Source organism: Pseudophryne corroboree, chromosome 1, assembly GCF_028390025.1.
Source record: "Pseudophryne corroboree isolate aPseCor3 chromosome 1, aPseCor3.hap2, whole genome shotgun sequence".
Taxonomy (NCBI): Eukaryota; Metazoa; Chordata; class Amphibia; order Anura; family Myobatrachidae; genus Pseudophryne; species Pseudophryne corroboree.
In genome coordinates this window covers 1,067,380,685-1,067,401,375 of record NC_086444.1, presented here as the reverse complement: position 1 = coordinate 1,067,401,375, position 20,691 = coordinate 1,067,380,685, and the positions used below count along the sequence as shown (strand labels likewise).

The following is a 20,691-nucleotide window of genomic DNA, read 5'->3' as shown; positions in this document are numbered from 1 at the left end:
TGGGAGAACCACAAGTACCAGCATGCGGGAGAAAAACGGGCCCGCTGGTACCTGTAGTACTACTGGGAAAAAAATACCCAAATAAAAACAGGACACACACACCGTCGACAGTAAAACTTTATTTCATACGTCGACACACACATACTTACCTATGTTCACAAGCCGACATCGGTCCTCTTCTCCATGTAGAATCCACGGATACCTGAAAAGAAAAGATCAATATACTCACCTCAGCCATGGTCCAGAGATAAATCCACGTACTTGGCAAAAAAACAAACCGAACACCCGCTCCATGCCGGACTGAAAGGGGTCCCATGCTGACACATGGGACACCTTTCCACGAGTGAGACCTGTCAGTGACAGCTGTCACAGAAAGGTCTCTAAGCCAATCAGGAAGCGCAACTTCGTTGCGCTCACCTGATTGGCTGTGCGCTGTCTGTACTGTGACAGCACATCGCAAAGCCGCTCCATTACTTTCAATGGTGGGAACTTAGCGGCTAGCGGTAAGGTCACCCGCCGGTCAGCGGCTGACCGGCGGGTGACCCCACCGCTACCCGCAAAGTTCCCACCATTGAAAGTAATGGAGCGGCTTTGCGATGTGCTGTCACAGTACAGACAGCGCACAGCCAATCAGGTGAGCGCCACGGAAGTAGCGCTTCCTGATTGGCTGAAGGGACGTCAGTGACAGGAGTCACGTGATGTCCCGGCATTCGGGAGAAAGGGGTCTGATGTGAAAACATTGGACCCCTTTCTAGTCCGGTATGGAGCGGGTTTTTGCGTGTTTTTTTTTTTAAACAAGTACGTGGATTTTACTCTCTGGACGTGGATTTATCTCTGGACGCTGGAAGGTGAGTATAATTTTTTCACAGGTACCCTCGGATCGTCGGAGACCGTGGCAGTCGGCGTGTCAACATAGGTAAGTATGTGTGTGTCGGTAGTGTGTAATAAAGTTTTACTATCAAGGTGTGTGTGTCCTGTTTTTATTTGGGTATTTTTTCCCCAGTAGTACTACAGGTACCAGCGGACCCGTTTTTCTCCCGCATGCTGGTACTTGTGGTTCTCCAAGTACCAGCTTGCGGGGGAGGCTTGCTGGGACTTGTAGTACTACTGGAAAAAACAATATCTTTTTATTATCACAAAAGGCTATCAGCCCCCCCATCCGCAGCCCATTGGATGGGGGGGGGACAGCCTCGGGCTTCACCCCTGGCCCTTGGGTGGCTGGGGGGGGGGGACCCCTTGATTGAAGGGGTCCCCACTCCCCCAGGGTACCCCGGCCAGGGGTGACTAGTTGGATATTTAATGCCACGGCCGCAGGGCACGGCATAAAAGTGACCCCCGGCTGTGGCATTATCTGTCCAGCTAGTGGAGCCCGATGCTGGTGTTAAAAATACGGGGGACCCCTACTCTTTTTGTCCCCCGTATTTTTGGCACCAGCACCAGGCGCAGAGCCCGGTGCTGGTTTTAAAAATACGGGGGATCCCTGGCCAATTTTTCCCCTGCATTTTTAGAACCAGGACCAGCTCGATGAGCCCGAGGCTGGTTATGCTTTGGAGGGGGGACCCCACGCCATTTTTTTTTCGGGTTTTTCACGTTTTTTTACCGTTTTTTAAAATCGCGGCAAAATCCGCCAAATCGGCCGATTTTCGCCCGCGACTCTGGCGAATCCGTTTTTCATTGAATATGGTGAATTCCGGAAGCCACCTTCCGGGATTCACCTGTCGAATTGAGTCGAATTAAAAAACGGCGAAAATTGCCGCGAATTCGACCGCAATTGCATATACCCTTATGTGTGAAATGGGTGGTTTGGGGCGACAATGCTGCAGTCACAATCAAGATATCCGTCTTGTGGGAGCGACATTACTGTTCTGTGCTACTCTGAATGAAGGGAAGATTGCTTCAGACAAATCTGTTGCGCCTAGCATCCTGCCAATACTAATGAGCTGCGGACAGATAAACAGTAGATGGTGTGGCTTCCCACTTAAACCCATACAGAACCTAACATTGGCGCTACAGAAGCTCACATCACATCTTGCTTTTTATATAATCTGTGAGCCTATTTTGTATTGTAATTACTGTAGATCACTGATGATGCTCAATACTGAAATCTTAGCTGGACTCTTACCGTTTCTGCATCCACAAAGACTGTTGGGCACTGTGAGCATGCCATCATCACCTCTAGGGAGCTTTTAAACTTTGTGCCTATTCTCTGCAGGCTTTCTCCCAGAAAGCTAATGGAATCATTGGTTATAGCTCCAAACTTTCTTTGAATAGTCTACAAAGAAATCAGATGAACGTTATCGCAGTTGACACATGTGCCAATATGCATTGTCCACTGTCTCAGCGGGTAGTCTTCAGTTTGCGGCGGCCGGGCTCCCGACGACCAGCATACCGGCGCCGGAATCCTGACCACCGGCAGCTTTTCTCCCTCTTGAGGGTCAACGACCCCCCTGGAGGGAGAATAGATAGCGTGGCACGCGTAGTGCGCTACCGTGCCCGCAGCGTGGCAAGCACAGTGAGCCCGCAAGGGGCTCATTTGCGCTCGCCTAAATATCGGTATGCCGGCGCAGGTATGCTGGCCACCGGGAGCCCATCCACCGGCATAACATACTACACCCGTCTCAGCGGGTATTCTTTCTAGAGTTACAAACCTGAAACAGCCTGGAGAAGGTGTGAAAGGTGTACACAGCACAGGAGCCGTCAGTCTCCGACAACATCTGATTGACATGGCAGCGCCAGGCTTCTTCCTCATCCTCATAGGCCACTGGCTGGAAAGCAGCAAGTATTGCAGACATAAAAGGAGAAGGAGGAGGAGAGGTCTGGACTTCTGCAAAGCCGTCCTGTTCCCCGTCATCTTGGCTACAAGCAGAGCACAAGGCGTTAATAGTACAATAGTAGTCTGCTGAGAATCTAAACACAGAACCCTGCTCCCATCAATATCATCTAATAAAATGACGTTTATTTCTAGTGCTTACTTACAGACTCAGATTCCCAAACAGCCTCACAACACAGGCTGAATAGATCAATTTCATAGCCTCCTTGCTTATCACAAAGGGAGACGACATCTCCATAGAGGAAGCAACACACAGCACTGCTAACTGCCATCTATATGCTATCTCGATGGTAGGCTGCTCTTGTGGACATGCAAGCAGAATACACAATTACCTGCTGGAGAGCGGCCAAGGGTGGCTGCTGCAGATGCACTTTTTTAATTATCTAAAGTAATATCTGTGTATAGGGTAGAAAAAAAAATCTAGACAGCATCCATTTCTTGGCCGATCAATTTAATGATCCTGTACAGTGTGTTTTCTGCCAAAACGCCCTACACTTGCTCAGCAAACATATGAATCAAAGGCCTTCAACAATCTATAGACTAAGACCTTTAACATGCTACTGGCAGTGTTTGTCATATGGTACCCTGCTAGGTGTCAGGTATCCAGATCAGCTGCGAAAAAGAAACACGAAAAGCTTTTCATTTGTGGTTATATATATGTATATATATATATATATATATATATATATATATATATATATATATATATATAATGCAGAAGAAACTGTAAGCTCACTACATGAATGTCTAAAAAGTAAATGGGTAGAGCCATAATTTACCTTACACCATACTTTAACATTCACAGACAACTAATCCAGTAATACATTAGCTGAGCAAGCTCTATGCATTTCTGTGTGAGAACTTAATAGTTTGCTGAAAAGATAGCATTACAGGATAGTTAAATATCCATTGTTGAAGAATAAAGCATTCACAAGACGAACGCCACCATAAGCCAACCTTGAAAAATCTGAGAAATCTGCCTCTTCCTCTTCACATCGTTCATCAAGCTCCTTTAAAGCAAGCGTGACATCATCTTCACAGACGGAATCTGGGGGACTGCCAGTAGCGGGGAGCTCCTGAATATCGCATGGTTCTTCCACTTCCAGGGGCTCCTGGCAAATCAGAGCTTCGTGCTGGTCTTGTGTGACATATGAACCGGTGTCTTCGCTAGCTGTGCTCAGCTGTTCATCCTTCACTGCTACACTGCCATCCTGAAAGCAAATGGGCTTATTAAATGAAAACTACTAAAAGAAACATACTCTAAAAAAGATGGAACATGAAGAACGTGAATAATGGCAATCTAAAGCACTGGGGGCAGCACCCTGGGTGTGGAGTAACTTAGCAGGCCTGCCAGACTTCTCATGCAGCAATTGGCACAAAATTTGCATTCAGCTGTAATCATGGAGGGCCAATGGCATGGAAAGCGGAATTCCTGATATCACCAATATAATATGCCAGGTTATAGAATACAGAACCAGCGGTACTATTAGGTAGGTCAAACAACAGCACTAATGATCTTTAGAAAGCAGAAGCCCAGAATGATGGGGCTTATTATCATTTATAGAAAATATAGAGATGCAAGGTGCCAATAAAAAAAAGGTGTTAATACAACTTACAGTATAAATGTTTATAAAAGGTACATAATCATGCTCATTGCTCTATAATCCTTATGTTACCTCTACAACCACTATTGTAATAACACTTTGAGCATGAATGTAAGAATAATGCAGTTTAACTTAAGAATCTGCAATCTTTATTAACAAGTAGTTGTGATCACAGATCTCAGTTGTGGTTCCTGGTTGTTGGAATGTAACGACAGCTAGAGGTTAGGTATAACACAAGAAGCTGTCCTATCTTTAATTGCCGCCTTTATAAACTCTCATTGCTGTGATCAGGACACTATCAAAATCTTGTTTGTTAATCTTCCATTTTAGGTTATGAAGTTATACATGAACTGGTCACAGTAAAGATTATCCAAAAATATGATGCTTGAACCATGAAGCATATTCTAGAACAGGTCATGGGCTCAGACAAGCAATATTCCAGTGAATTCTGCAAATTGTAGGCGAGTAAATAAACACTGTATTCCAAAGAAAGGAAAAAAAAGACATAACTAATTTGAAAAGGTCAGTGGTTACACTGAATAATGACAATAACAACTCTGGAATATTTAGGTTGCGGTAAAATCCAGAGAGGACTTGCAAGAGGTTATTACTACAGACAGACAGACCTGGGGTTAATATGCAAGAATAACATAAGAAGGAAATAGGTAAAAGCAACCATCAGCTTATTGGATGAAAATGGTCAGCTACTTCCCATACGATGACACTAACTCAAGAAGTATGTGAGATACATTACACATGCTTCATGCAAGATCCAGTTTAAACACTAAGATGTTTCTATTGTGGAAACCATAAAAGGAGAAATGAGAAAAATTACATGAAAATATAAATGGAATGCTAGTGACAGCAGCGTAATCAATGGCTGAAGACAAAGTGTAACCATGAGGTAGAAATATTTCTGTGCAGTCTACGTGACCCATACATTAACACAATGGCGAGAAAGCCTATAGTGGAATAAACCCTACACATTGTGAAAACCAGGATTAAAGATGAACACCAGCATAGAAAGGAATTCATATATGAGAAACAAAAAGTTACACCAGCATGGCCTTACAGCTGCAGATACAAAGTTATACTGTAAGGAAATGAGAGCAAGAAACAAGGACACCTGAAGAAACATTGCTCATTATGGAAAGCAGAGCAACAGAGAAAATCCCAAAGGGGTTCTGCAGAAAGATAAACCATGCTCCCTGATGAAAGCACAAATCATGGAACTTTTAAAGCAACAGAAGGTCATTTTTTTTCTTCTGAACCCTGGTGCTGCCACTGGGTAGTGCTACTTCCTTGCAAGTCAGATTATTCCCTAGAATAATGGAGAAAGCTACGTACATAGATCACTTGGCATGGTCAGAAACGTAGCATAAAATACATCTAACAGATAGATTGAGTTGAGGCAGCCAAACATCAATGCACATTGGACTGCCAGCAGGACAAACATTTTTCTGGCTACTAGACACTGAAAGTTAAGTGTAAAAGAGACGGCACAGTTATAGCAAAAGGTACAAACCCATACTAGTAGTCACCCGTCACAATAGTGCGGAGAGAATTACAATGGGACCTTTGCTCCAGCAGTCTAGCACACTACGATCAGGACTGTGCCTACAGTGGCAGCCATAAAGAAAACGCATACTGTAGAAAACATTTAGATGTTAAAAAAAAACAACCCTTTGCTACATGGTGAGTTGACGGAGGATAATTACATGCAAAAACCACCTGGATGTAAGGACTCTAAAAGCCCAGATCAAGTATACAAGCTCCAAAAAACAGTCTACAATCTGAAATAGGCTGTGAGAGCATGGACTAGCACATTCCACAATGTACTCATACAAGTTTGTCAGAGGCAAAGGGATTTAGTATCAGTCATATGTACAAAGCAAGAAATTATTTTGTTTACCTTGGAAAACGATGTCAAAATATATCTGTTAGGTGAAAATAGGAAATCCTCTGTCTCGCCTTTGAAAAATAGCACAAATGCGATAGATGCCTTAGAAATAGGTTTTCCATAAGAGGGTCAGCGGGGAAATATGATAGCCCAGTCATGTATGAGAAGACTCCCCCGTATAGTGTTGCACCTCCTTTTTCCTTGGCCTACGTGTTACTAATTAGTAGGAGTCTTCATCACTGACCACTTCAACTGAATTATTTATTATCATCCGCAGGTGTAAGTAAATGGATCCACAATATTTGATATATTTGAACAGAGTAATTGTAATCCTATCTTACTGGTTGGTAATATGTTTATGGTGTGAAATAAAAGTAGACACATGCACACTTTATATCAATGTGCATTTCCTTGTGCCCACAGTCAACCCATACTCTGTCTACCTCAAGTAGAATAATGCACCATGGGGGTAATTCTGAGTTGATCGCAGCAGGAAATTTTTTAGCAGTTGGGCAAAACCATGTGCACTGCAGGGGAGGCAGATTTAACATGTGCAGAGGGTTAGATTTGGGTGTGGTGTGTTCAATCTGCAATCTAATTTGCAGTGTAACAATAAAGCAGCCAGTATTTACCCTACACAGAAACACTATAACCCACCCAAATCTAACTCTTTCTGCAAATGTTATATCTGTCTCCCCTGCAGTGCACATGGTTTTGCCCAACTGCTAAAAAATTTCCTGCTGCGATCAACTTGGAATTACCCCCCATGTCACAAAGCACGTGTCATCCCCAGCTGCTAATGAAATATCCTCCACAGTCATCAGATCTCAATAGAATCTAGCAGCTTTGGGATGTGGTGGAATGGGTGCAGCATGCATGTGCAGCTGACAGAGCAGTGTGTGATGCTATCAGGTCACCATGGAATACATCCAGCACTTTGCTGAAACCATGCCATAAAGAATTCCAGCTTGTCTATGGGCAAAGCAGCTCCTACCCAGTACTAGAAAGGTGCACGTAATGATGTAACCAAGTCTCACTATATTTAGTACCTGTATTGTATATATGTATTCATCTGTGCTTTATTACAATCAGAATTTAATCTGGAATTAAATCTAATCATACAGGAATAAACAACAGATACAGTCACTGATGACAAGATACTAAAACTACCACTATTGGGTGCTCTTTTTAGCTCTATTCATATGCTGCTTATTTAATTTGATATTGGGGTTTTGGCATTACCTGGCTTTTGAAAGGTAGTAGAGGAGCCCCTATTGGTTCGTAGTCATCTGATACATAGAATAATACTGTATTTGTCTACTGCTGTACAGATTATTTTAAATGGAGGAAGACCAACACCTCTGAAATTACAGCACACTCAAGCTCACTCAATTACAGCACAACCCAATCTCTTCTGGCTGGTTAATTACCAAAAATAATCTGTATGGTTCCAAGTCACTGAAAGTGCAGCTAGTTATTCGCATCACTCCCCTACAGATGAGTCCTGATTTGCTGAATCTGACCGTTTTTCGGTGTGGATCAGGGAATCGAAACTTTTAAACATAGTGCATACTGTAATGTATGGGGACTATTAGATGCAAAATGTAGGAAGAAATAGCAAATTAAAGGAATACGTACAAAGCACTGGACTTACACCATACAGCAGAAAAATAATAGGTGTATGAGGACACATCTGTACGGGATCAGTATTGTATCCCGACAGCTGGCTTCCCAGCGGTCTGTAGACCGACGCCGGTATCCCGACAGCAGCGAGTGCAACGCGTTCCCTCGCGGACCTGCTGCACACATCATGCTTCGGGCCAGGTGGCGATACAGGGCTATATATTCCCCCTTGGGTGGTGGCGTGAACCACCACCCGAGTAGGGATTTTGGCCAGCTGTCGGGATTCTGACCGCCGGTATTTCACCGGGTATCGGGATAACGGCGTCGGTCTCCTGACAGCCGGGATCCCGACAACAGGCATATTGAATGCCCTCCCTCTGCACATCTAGCCCTAACTACAATAATAATTTTTATATTATAACAGACTATAGTATGGTTTCTATGTCATTTTGCTTCCTTATTTTTCTTCAGAGACAAAATGAAAATGATTTATGAATGATGAAACAGAAATACTTACAAGTAACTTGTCTCCAATTAGCTGCCTTCTCTCATCCACATAGGCCATTTAACACTGAGATCCTGAGATTTTGGCTTTTGAGTCTTCACCATGGTAATTAACTATCAATCTTTAACAGAGCTGGCCTGAGGTCCTAACCCCAATTACAGCCCAATCACAAAGACCTAAAAGCCAACCAACTACAAGAAGCACCAAAAGAATAACATAGAATTCTAGAATCAACATAACCATACCCAAAATTATACAATAAATTAACATTGAAATTAATACACCCAAAATGACGGAATCACCTTATAATAAATATTTGTAACCTTTAGGGGGTGGAGAGGGGCACAATTATGTACAGAAATAATACTGCTATAGTAGACCCCCAAACAGGTTAGAAATATTAAAAGAGACAAATAAAAAAAAAACACATAAAAGATCTCAATCTGAAGTGTAGGACAGCTGCATTAAAATAAAAGACAAATCTATAAGACAAAACTAAAAGGATCCCAGATCAGCCATGCACCAGCCCTGATTTTTCCCCACCTCAGGCAGCTGACTGTTAGCACTATCTGGAGGTGTCACCTCCACACTGGGGGTCTCTGCTCTGGTTTGAAGCACTTCCTCTGTCAGAGTACTACTAACTGAGTCCTGAGACTGGAGGAAGTGATCCACGTGGTCAGCCATGTTGTCCTCTGCCGTGGAGTCATTATGCAGCTGTGGGGAAAAAAACAAACACGCAACAATCAACAACATACTGTAAACCATGCACAGCAATATCCACAGTTAATATGCCCTGTGAGTGTACAACTAAACAAAATCTCAATACTCCTTCACATGTGAAACTAAATTTGTTCTTAAAATGCATTTTACAACTTAAAGATACAGAATAATAAAAAATAGACTGATTGTTAATAAACATGTTTTTATATTTCACATATGTATGCAAAGCAGCGGGTGGGACTCATATCATACCATATGTGAACGCGACAAAATCTGGCTGACAGTCAGTGCTTCTTCTTCAGAAGACTCATCTGTGTCCTCTTGGTTGGTCAAATTCAGGCTGGGCGTGCTGCCCGAGTACTGGCATTCCTGTAGAGAGGGGGTGTCGCCTTTGTCAATGCTGTCCAAAGACCGCCTGCGCACTCCCCAGTTGAAGTTGTCCACGCTTTCTCCCTTTGAAGTAACCACAGAGTAACATTCATGAACATCATATGTAGGACCCTCCTCTGGACGTCACAAATCACAGGCAATGCAATACAAGCTAGAGGAGGATTGTTCGGAGACAGATAGAGGGAGCAGCATGTTTCACCGGATAGGATAATGAAACATAGGGCAGTGTACACCATCAATTAATCAAGCAGCAAACCTTACATGTTTTATGTACAGCACACACACAAACAAACAGCACATGGGATCAGAACTGAAACAAGCCACTCCACCAGGCTGCAACTTACCTGCAGCTCCTGGTTAGCAAAAAAGGAAAACACAAATAACCATGAGTAACAAGGACAAACACTGAGCCAGGAGAAAACATGTCATTATGTCATATTTACATCACAACATTACGAATATAACCTTTGGGGTGTGCAAAGCAAAGCCCCCTGTTCCTGTAGCCTCAGAGGTTCCGAGATTTTCCTGTGTTGTGCTAATGATTACAGAAGGAGGAGGACAGAGCTGTTTTCACATGCCTGAGGTATCACATATATACCTGACATGGCCAAAACCCAGTCATACTAATGGTCGGTACACACTAGGCGATGTGCTCTATGAGCGACGCCACCTAGTGTTTCCCCTCCCTGCCAGGGCGGTCGGCACCAGTGCGTACACACTGAGCGATATGACCGGGTCGTGCGTGCAGCTTTTGGACGACAGTCTAAATTGAGCTGCATGCACGGCCGACCACGAGGGCTGCTAACGACCCGCGGGCTGCGCATCGCTCGGTGGCGGCGGGATACACACTTGCAGAGAAAGTAAACAACGTCGCTCAGGATGGGTGAAAATGAACGACGTCGTTTACTTTCTCAGCAAGTGTGTATGCACCTTTAGCCAAGATAAAAGCTACTATATAAAAAACCGAATCAGACACAAAATAAATAGGTATATATTGTAGATGTGCTGAAAGTAACTTTGCCATTACTTCCTCAATGTCTTCTATTGTCCCTTGTTATTAATCATTTTAGTTCTTTGCAATGCGCCTAAATGTGTGTACTGATATTGTCTGATGGCAGATAACGAATTTCTTGGCTCCTACAACTTGCATTAAATACGTCGCTTTTCCTTTATGCAGTAAAGTTATTGTTGCCTTGTGTTGTGATACAGCGCTGCATTGTACTCTTTATTAATCCAGCTGGTTCTATAGAGCAACTCTGTGCTGTATCCAAAGGCAGCAAATAAACTATGGAAGATATACTGTATGCACATCACTGAAAAGCACATACACAAGGCAGTACGCTAAAGCTATTTGTTTAAGAGAGCCAAGTATAAATCACACATACTACAGTGATCAGAGCCCCTTCAAGTTACTATACTGCATATGCCTTTACATTACAATAATCTCCTCGAAGGTGTACATCTAGTTTACTGAAAAACAAAGGGACTTTGTGGGACAATTTACCACATATATGGTAGCAGGATTTCCCACACTGTAATATCTTATGAAGCAGAGTTTCCCAAGTACATACAAGGGCAACATTGCTTTTAAAATGCAGTGATTCTATGACTTTGTAATGACTATTTAACAGCAGCCTGCTCAGTGCAGGGCAATGACAATCTTCAGCAGCACTGGTCACCAGACACACCAAAGAAGTCATGTATTTATCGTATCTCTGCAGAATTATAGGAAATGACCAATAATCTAGTCACAGCTAAATAATAAGGCACTTGTAAATCTAGTTGCAAATATACATGTATAAAGTGATGGCGGACCCTAGCAGGACAGCGCCAAGCTACAAATAAGAACTTTTCTTTATTTTGCACCAATTGCAAAAGTAAAACGATGACTTGCTGTAGTAAACAGTGCATCCGGAAAGTATTCACAGTGCTTCACTCTTTCTACATTTTGTTATGTTATAGCCTTATTCCAAAATGGAATAAATTAATTTTTTCCCCTCAAAATTCTAAAACACAATACCCCATATTGACAACGTGAAAAAGTTTGTTTTTTTTAGATTTTTGCAAATTTACTAAAAATAAAAAACTAAGAAATCACATGTACATAAGTATTCACAGCCTTGACGCAATACTTTGTTGATGCACCTTTGGCAGCAATTACAGCCTCAAGTCTTTTTGAATATGATGCCACAAGCTTGGCACACCTATCTTTGGCCAGTTACTCTTTGCAGCACCTCTCAAGCTCCATCAGCTTGGATGGGAAGCGTTGGTGCACAGCCACATTCAGATCTCTCCAGAAATGTTCAATCGGATTCAAGTCTGGGCTCTGGCTGGGCTACGCAAGGACATTCAGAGTTGTCCTGAAGCCACTCCTTTGATATCTTGGCTGTGTGCTTAGGGTCATTATCCTGCTGAAAGATGAGCCGTCGCCCCAGTCTGTGGTCAAGAGCGCTCGGGAGCAGGTTTTCATCCAGGATGTCTCTGTACATTGCTGCATTCATCTTTCCCTCTATCCTGACTAGTCTCCCAGTTCCTACAGCTGAAAAACATCCTCACCACGATGCTTCACTGCAGGGATGGTATTGGCCTGGTGATGAGTGGTGCCTGGTTTTCTCCAAACATGACGCCTGCCATTCACGGCAGAGTTCAATCTTTGTCTCATCATACAAGAGAATTTCTCATGGTCTGAGAGTCCTTCAGGTGCATTTCGGCAAACTCCAGGTGGGATTCCATGTGCTTTTTACTAAGGAGTAGCTTCCGTCTAGCCACTCTACCATACAGGCCTGATTGGTGGATTGCTGAAGAGATGGTTGTCCTTCTGGAAGGTTCTCCTCTCTCCACAGAGGAATGCTGTAGCTCTGACAGAGTTACCATCGGGTTCTTGGTTACCTCCCTGACTAGGGCCCTTCTCCCCCCATTGCTCCAGGGCCGGCCGGCCGGCCAGCTCTAGGAAGAGTGCTGGTGGTTCCGAACTTCTTCCATTTACGGATGATGGAGGCCACTGTGCTCATTGGGATCTTCAAAGCAGCAGATATTTTTCTGTACCCTTCCCCAGATTTGTGCCTTGAGACAATCCCGTCTCGGAGGTCTACAGACAATTCCTTTGACTTCATGCTTGGTTTGTGCTCAGACTTGCACTGTCAAGTGTGGGACCTTATATAGACAGGTGTGTGCCTTTCCAAATCATGTCCAATCAACTGAATTTACCACAGTTGGACTCCAATTAAGCTGTAGGAACATCTTAAGGATGATCAGTGGAAACAGGATGCACCAGAGTTAAATTCTGAGCTTCATGGCAGAGGCTGTGAATACTTATGTACATGTGATTTCTTAGTTTTTTATTTTTAATACATTTGCAAAAATCACAAAAAAACTTTTTCACATTGTCATAATGGGGTATTATGTGTAGAATTTTGAGGAAAATAAATTATTCCATTTTGTAACGAGGCTGTAAAGGGGAGTACACAACGGAGAGATCAGTGCTTAAATTCTAAGCAATTTGACTAGATTGCCTAGAAGTTAAGCACTGATCTCTCCGTGTGTACCCCCCACAGCGATAGCGATGCGCGGCGCTAATCGCCGGTGCTAGACTGGCCTGCATGCAGGCTCAATCTAGCACATCGCTCATTTCACCCGCTGGGTGAAATTAGCGGCCCACCGGTCCGTCTCCCTCGCTCAGCACACATAGCACTGTGCTGAGCGGTCTGTGTTAAGATCGCTCAGCACACATCTCTCCCGTCAGTACTGGCCTTTACATAACAAAATGTGGGAAAAAGTGAAGCACTGTGAATGCTTTCCGGATGCACTGTATAGTGAAAAGAAACCTTATGCTGTTTAGATTTTGTAGGTAATTATCGATGTAAATGTGTCAAATAAGGCATGTCTTGTGCCCACACTATGAGACATGTCTAAGGATTATTGTATCATCCCTGCATTGAACACCTGACCACTGTACTGAACACAATTGGCTGTGACATAATGCAGAGACTGAATAGTGTTGGCTACAGTATGTGTGAGTCTACATGAGCCAAAAAACGTCATGTGATCCCTTCCTATCTAACTTAATGCTGCCCTCTTGATCTCATACGATCCAGGTGTTTTCAGTCTTTGCCGTCGGATAGGGGTAAATGTATCAAACCTTCTTAAAAGAACAAAATGGAGTTGTTGCCCTTAACAAACAATCAGATTCTAGTTATAAATAATGTAATAGATAAATGATAGCTAAAATCTGATAGGTTGCTATGGACAACATCTCCAGCACTTGTCCTCTTTACAAGGTTTGGTATGTTGCCCCATCAGTCACATTAACCAAAGAAATGGCCCGTTAAGTGGGGATACGGCCGTTAGGTCGACAGCACTTAAGTCAGCAGGTCGACCACTATTGGTCGACATACATTAGGTCGACATGTACTAGGTCGACATGAGTTTTTCACTTTTTTTCCCTTCATTTTTTTTTACTTTTTCATACTTTACGATCCACGTGGACTACAATTGGAAACGGTAACCTTGTCCGAAGCATGGCGAGCGAAACGGGCCATGCGAGGGGACACGGTGCACTAATTGGAGTTCCCGGTCACTTTACACAGAAAACAACACCAAAAACAGTAAAAAAACAACAACAAAACCCTCATGTCGACCTATTGACCATGTCGACCAATAGTAGTCGACCTAATCACCCATACCCGTTAAGTGCTGGAGGATATAACCTCTTTAATGTAGTGGCCATTTCAGCATTTGGTTCTTGGTTATCCTATACTTTCTCTGTACATGAGAGATCGCATTTGGCTGACTTTCTATTTGTAAATAATTAGGACTTTATTTCAGTTTCTCTCTACCTTTTAGCAGTTCTATTCTGCATTCCTTTTATTAACTGATTGTAATTTCTAAAACTGCACTGGCAATTACCCGAGCGTGTTCAATTAATTACATTTCTGAGAGGGGAATGGCCGACCGTTAGAAACTAAACGCAGGGGTCTTACCTCAGCATCTTCCAACTCAACATCCAAAAAGTCAAAGTCCTTGAAGACACCAAACTGCTGTTCACTGCCAGTGTCCTCCAGGGCGACTTCCTCCTCTTGAATAGCTTCTTCTGTGCTGGAAATTAGGCTGGTTTGCTGATCTACGACTTCCAGATCTTCATTTGATGAGAAGACCACCTGTCGGGAGACGAGATTAGAACAAACCTGCTAAACACTCGTCGCCTCTGTGTGAGGCCGGCTTGTGGCAATTATCAGGCGCAGAAGCGCTATTTGCAAAGTGTTTAATAAGCTCCAGCAATGCAAAATACATGGAGCACAATTAGAGCAAGTTTAATTAGAGGCTAGGCAGAAAACAAGTCACACTTACAGATGGATTTTTGGGAAGGCCAGACTCCGGCCCACACAGTGACAGGACGTTCATTAGCTTTTCTCGTGTCCGCCGCTGCAGAGAAAAAGTCACGAGAGAGAACAGAATTAGCAGAAACTAACTTCAGATAAATAAACCATTCAGCTGAAATGGGAAAGGAGGAGAGACAACTTGAATAAGCTACAGAAAGATAAATTAAGTTCGGTCTCGTCAACTTTCACAGCTAAAAATATACACCGGATGCTTCTAAAATCCTAATCATTTTCATCCTTGTCATGGAAAAAACATGCAAATTGTGTGCAGGAATGGCATTAATTATACCTTCTAGTGACCGACTACACCATTTAGTGTAAGATGAGATGAACATGACGTAATGGACATGTGGTATGTGTACGAAGTTGTCTGGGTAAAGCCACGAAAATCCCTTACTCCACAAATGCTGTGACCTGTTAGATGAGTCACTAACGCGGGACAGATTAGTATTAGTATTTCAGCCAAGTCACGTCTGGATATGAAATAATCAACACAAGTCCATCCGATTACTTATTCTATTGCAAAAAAGGCCTTTAAAAAAAACATCAGTGGAAACCTTTCCCCCTCACAATGTACTTCTAAAGTTTTACAATAACAGCTGGAAACATACAAGGAACATCTGTCTTACTCTTTACATACATTCCACTAACGGGAGCTACATCACAGCCACGAATGCTCTTAGCTAGTTCATGTATTTAGACCTGTGTGTAATGTAGAGATACAGAACTATAGTAAAGCTATACCACAATTCACTACCAGCAAGCAAGTTCTTGAGTCTCTGCTAGGTATAGTGGTTACATCTATCTATCCAGAATGCGCATCTCTTAATTTTACCTTACTTCAGATCACATTTACACACTCCTATTCTATTTTCTAAACACTATTGGTGTCATTAAATAAAATAGTGAAATCCATATGTACACAGGCACACGCTACAGCCGCTCTTACCAGGTGCTGAGTAGCGGAGTGATTTTTCAATAGAATTATTTAAGTGTTAAGAATGAACAAGTCGGTATTTAAATATACGCATAGTTTCTGTGCATGACTCACATTGCACGCTAGTGGTAAACAATGCAGCACATTATAGTCTATACTGGCTTACAGCAATCCAATAGCATGGGCTGTTTTAAAATATAGCTCTTATTATTTGAGTCAGTTGCTTTCCCTTACAATTATTCTGTTGAAATGGTTGAACGGACCTTACAACCATTATCAATTTTCAATTGTAAGGCACCATAAAACTCCCAACACGGTGCGACTAGGATGCACCAGGATACTGTTCTGATTACACTAGTATATCTGTGTGCGACTGAGTCTCTGAATCTGTATACAAAGTGCTACAATGTAGCAGCCACAGCTCTTTCCTAATACTAGTTCAATTGTGCTCTGTATGCAGACTCAGTTACACACAATGTACAAGTGTCTCAAATAAAATGACTCAGCATAGTCTCCTGGAGCATCAGAGTCACATATCATTGCGACAAAAGACACATTTTCGGCAAAAAAGACGCACGTAGCTAGCAGAGTCTCACAGCACTTGGTGCGCTGAGAGGGGCTGTTTGGCACGACTGCAGCAATGATGTATGATGACACATCTAGAAGATAGAAGAGAGATACCTGCTCATGAGAGCTGACAGTCAGGGGACACTTACTGTACATACAGTGCCGGAGCAGGGCGCCGCGCTGCTCTTGGCCACCAGCAAATGTGATGTCATGCCAAGGGGGTGGGGCCATCAGCAACAAAAAGTACACTACTGCATGGGGCATCCTCAGGACATTGTGGGCACCTATACAGGCTGCAGGGTTCTCCAGACAGTTCTGTAGCCGAGATATGGGCTAAATTCAGGTGTCATGGTGTGGTGACTGTGACACACCCTGGGCAATGACACCGCTCACCCGCCTACAGTTAAGACCCTGTATATATTATTGCTTCATGTCTCTGCTGCAGTTGCCTATATTTATTACAAACGTTGGGTTGCTCTGTTTTTGCAAAACACACTTAGCGGACATAGAGATGTTCCTTCTAGAGCCTGACCCCGGAAATGTTATCACATACCTACAACCCAACTGACCAGACAAGGTGCAGCCAGGTACTCCAGGAATATAAGAGCACAATAAACATGTAGATGGAATAAAGTACAGTTCTCACAAATGTCCCCTCACATATTACAACGCTATACATTTTCCTTTTAAGTCAAACCCTTAAGATGCAACTGCCCTGCGAGTTTCTTCTCTACCTGAGAGAGCTGAGGCCTCTTCCAGCTGACAGGGACAAGTGCATTTGAGTTGGAGCCAGAAGAAGTAGAGGACGTGCTCCGAGTCACTGCTATAGCCTTTGGCTTCCCGTTTCTTCCGGCTGCGCTGTGCTGGTCCCCATACTTCTGTCCTATTATCGGCGTCTAGATGCAAATACAAGCCCACATCAGTGCACTGTAGCTTAAACCAAACTAATCAACCTCATAAAACATTAGGAATAGAGAGAAGAGATGATGATCAGACAAAAGATGAATACTCGGGTATCTGACAGTATTTCCACTGAAGAGCCACTTTGAAGTGCCTCAACCATTGCACTACACTGACAGATCATAAAATGTTATTACTGCCCGACCCCCCCCGCACGAGTACTCGTCGCTGCGGCTGCGTGTGACGTCATGCAGCTACCGAGGCCCGCCCCCCCTGCCAACACAGGCGGCCCACGCCCCCTAAACGGCGGCTGAACGCCGCCGGCCCACCCCCTCCCGCCTCTGACTGTCAATCAGGCAGAGGTGATCGCAGGGCTGAGACAGCCGTCAGCTGTCTGGCATGCGCCGGCGCATGCGCAGTTCAGACCTGATCGGCTGCTGTGCGAAAACGCACAGCAGCGATCAGGTCTGAATTAGGCCCCACGTCTACAACACCCATCACACATTACATACAAGATGCTCTCACCTCAGAGATGTCGAAATGAAAATCTAACGTTTTTCCAGGAAGCTCCTTAGAGGGGCAATTAAATATTTTTGTGAATGAGATTTCAGGAGATCCCAAATCTCCATAGGACTTAGGAGCATCATTCGGAACAACCAGGCTGGCAGAGCGAGACACTACAAGTTTCAGGATGTTCAGCGCTTCCCTCCAATACGCACTCTGATAGGACACACAGACAAGTGGCATTAACACGACAATACATCCCTAATGATAGATACAATGGAACGCTGTTCTGACTAGTCTGCTTTACAGTGTAACAATAATAATGGGCTAAGAGGCAAATAGGACCAATATTTATCGTCTGTTATTTCACCCTGCCCTTACTGGACATGCATTATGGTGGCCCCTACATATGGAATTATCACAATTAAAGAGACAGGATGCTGTAAAATACTACTTATATTTCTTATGTAGAAAATTGACAGAATTTTTTTTTTTTTAAATAAAAATAAGTAATTATTATATGTCCACAATAAAAAAAGAGGATTTTGGTACTTACCGATAAATCCATTTCTCTGAATCCTCTAGGGGACACTGGAGTCCTATACAGTAGGGGTGTGAAGCCTTGAACCGGAGGTGTGGCACAATCTTAAATTAGCATTGTCTGCACAGCCGGCTCCTCCCCCTTCACATCCCTCCTCCCTCAGTTTGAAAAATGTGACTGAGAGAATAGGACATGACACTATAGCCCATGGCGAGGAACCGAACCGTACAACATATCAAACAGCGGCCAAGAACTCTTAACCGAATAACTAACGCTGTTTGCACGAACTGATTAAAACAAGAACTTGTAACACAGCAGGTTGACAGCACCGAGGCGGGCGTCCAGTGTCCCCTAGAGGATTCAGAGAAATGGATTTATCGGTAAGTACCAAAATCCTCTTTTCTCTTTCATCCACTAGGGGACACTGGAGTCCTATACAGTAGGGGACGTCCCAAAGTTTTCCCCCAGGGAGGGAGTGCTGTCGGTGGCCTGCAAAACTAAACGTCCGAACTTAGATTCTCCGGACGCAAAAGTATCAAACTTGTAAAATCTCGCGAACGTGTGGGCTGAAGACCACGTCGCCGCTCTGCAAAGTTGAGCAGTGGAAGCACCCCTGGCAGCCGTCCACGAGGCACCCACTGATCGGGTAGTATGAGCACCCGTCTGAACCGGAACCTGTTTGCCACAGGAAATATAAGCCTGCCGAATGGCAAGTCTAATCCATCTGGCCAAAGTCTGCTTAGAGGCTGGCCAACCCTTCTTTGGCCCATCATAAAGAACAAACAAATGGTCCGACTTTCTGAAAGACGACGTAACCTGTACGTATATCCGTAAAGCTCGGACAACATCCAAGGACACGTCCTCATCTGTGAGACCCTGGAAAGATGGGACCACTATTAGCTGGTTTACATGAAACCCCGACACCACCTTCGGAAGGAAGTCTGCTCTTGTACGGAGTTCCGCCCTATCCTCATGAAAAACTAAGAAAGGACTCTTACAGGATAAGGCTCCCAACTCAGAAACCCGCCTAGCCGAAGCCAAGGCCAGTAATAACGTGACCTTCCAAGAGAGATATTTCAGGTCTGCTCTTGTCAACGGCTCAAAAGTCGGTGACTTCAAATGTTCTAACACCAAACCTAAGTCCCATGGTGCCGTGGGAGGACGAAAAGGGGGTTGAATCCTCAGAACCCCCTGTAAAAAGGTTTGAATCTCTGGCAAGGATGCTAGCCGCTGTTAAAAAAGGATGGAGAGAGCCGAAATCTGAACCTTCAAAGAGCCCAATCTGAGTCCTCCCTCGAGACCGGCCTGAAGGAAAAGTAGAAGACGCGATAAATGGAAGTTAGATGAATTCCATCCCCGTTCCTGACACCAAGCCATGTACCGTTTCCAAATCCTGTAGTAGTGCCTGGCTGTGACCGGTTTCCTTGCGGCAATCATTGTAGGAATGGCCGTTCGTGGGATCCCTCTGTTTCTTAAGATCCGGGTTTCAATAGCCACGCCGTCAAACGCAGCCTGTTCAGATCGGGGTGTAGGAACGGTTCCTGAGATAACAGGTCCTCTCTCTGAGGTAACCTCCAAGGATCTTCCGCAAGTAACCCTTGCAGGTCGGTGTACCAACTCATGCGGGGCCAATCCGGTGCGATCAGAATGGCCCACACTCTTTCCCGTTTTACCCTTTTTAGAACCCTGGGTATGAGTGGGAATGGGGGAAATATGTAAACTCTCCTGTAACACCAAGGAAGTGTTAATGCGTCCACTCCTTCTGCTGCTGGATCTCGAGTCCTTGACACATATCTGGGCAGCTGATGGTTTTGTCGAGACGCCATTAGGTCCACCTGAGGCAGACCCCATCTTCTCACAATCATGTTGAAAATCCGTGGATGAAGGCACCACTCTCCCGGATGCATGTCCTGGCGACTGAGGTAATCTGCTTCCCAGTTCTCCACACCTGGAATAAACACTGCCGAGAGAATGATGTCTCGTCTTTCTACCCACAACAAGATCTTTGTAGCTTCCTTTAACGCCATTCTGCTCTTTGTTTCTCCTTGACGGTTTATGTAAGCCGTCGTCGTGACATTGTCTGACTGAATCCTGATGTGTTGTTTCATGACTAGGTTTTCTGCTAAGAGAAGTGCATTGTAAACTGCTCTTAGTTCGAGGATATTTATGGGCAGTTTGCTCTCCTGTAGCGTCCACCGTCCTTGAAACTGATGGTCCTCTAGGACGGCTCCCCAACCTCTGAGACTGGCGTCCGTCGTCAGGATCCTCCAATCCCAAATGCCGCATTTCTTG

At 44.0% G+C, this 20,691-nt stretch overlaps 1 protein-coding gene across 10 annotated transcripts in view; it reads right to left on the bottom strand.

The window, feature by feature from the left end:
• The window catches only part of FRYL (FRY like transcription coactivator), a 541,692-nt gene that overhangs the window by 21,031 nt on the left and 499,970 nt on the right, over positions 1–20,691 (bottom strand). For all 10 annotated transcript variants that reach the window (XM_063920961.1, XM_063920963.1, XM_063920960.1 and 7 more), the window contains 9 exons: positions 17,880–18,074; positions 17,189–17,350; positions 14,919–14,993; positions 14,552–14,728; positions 9,435–9,635; positions 9,006–9,176; positions 3,788–4,041; positions 2,649–2,856; positions 2,123–2,272 (listed from right to left, as the gene is read on the bottom strand). In XM_063920961.1, coding sequence (XP_063777031.1) covers positions 2,123–2,272; positions 2,649–2,856; positions 3,788–4,041; positions 9,006–9,176; positions 9,435–9,635; positions 14,552–14,728; positions 14,919–14,993; positions 17,189–17,350; positions 17,880–18,074 — 1,593 coding nt within the window. The remainder of the gene's footprint in view (positions 1–2,122; positions 2,273–2,648; positions 2,857–3,787; positions 4,042–9,005; positions 9,177–9,434; positions 9,636–14,551; positions 14,729–14,918; positions 14,994–17,188; positions 17,351–17,879; positions 18,075–20,691) is intronic.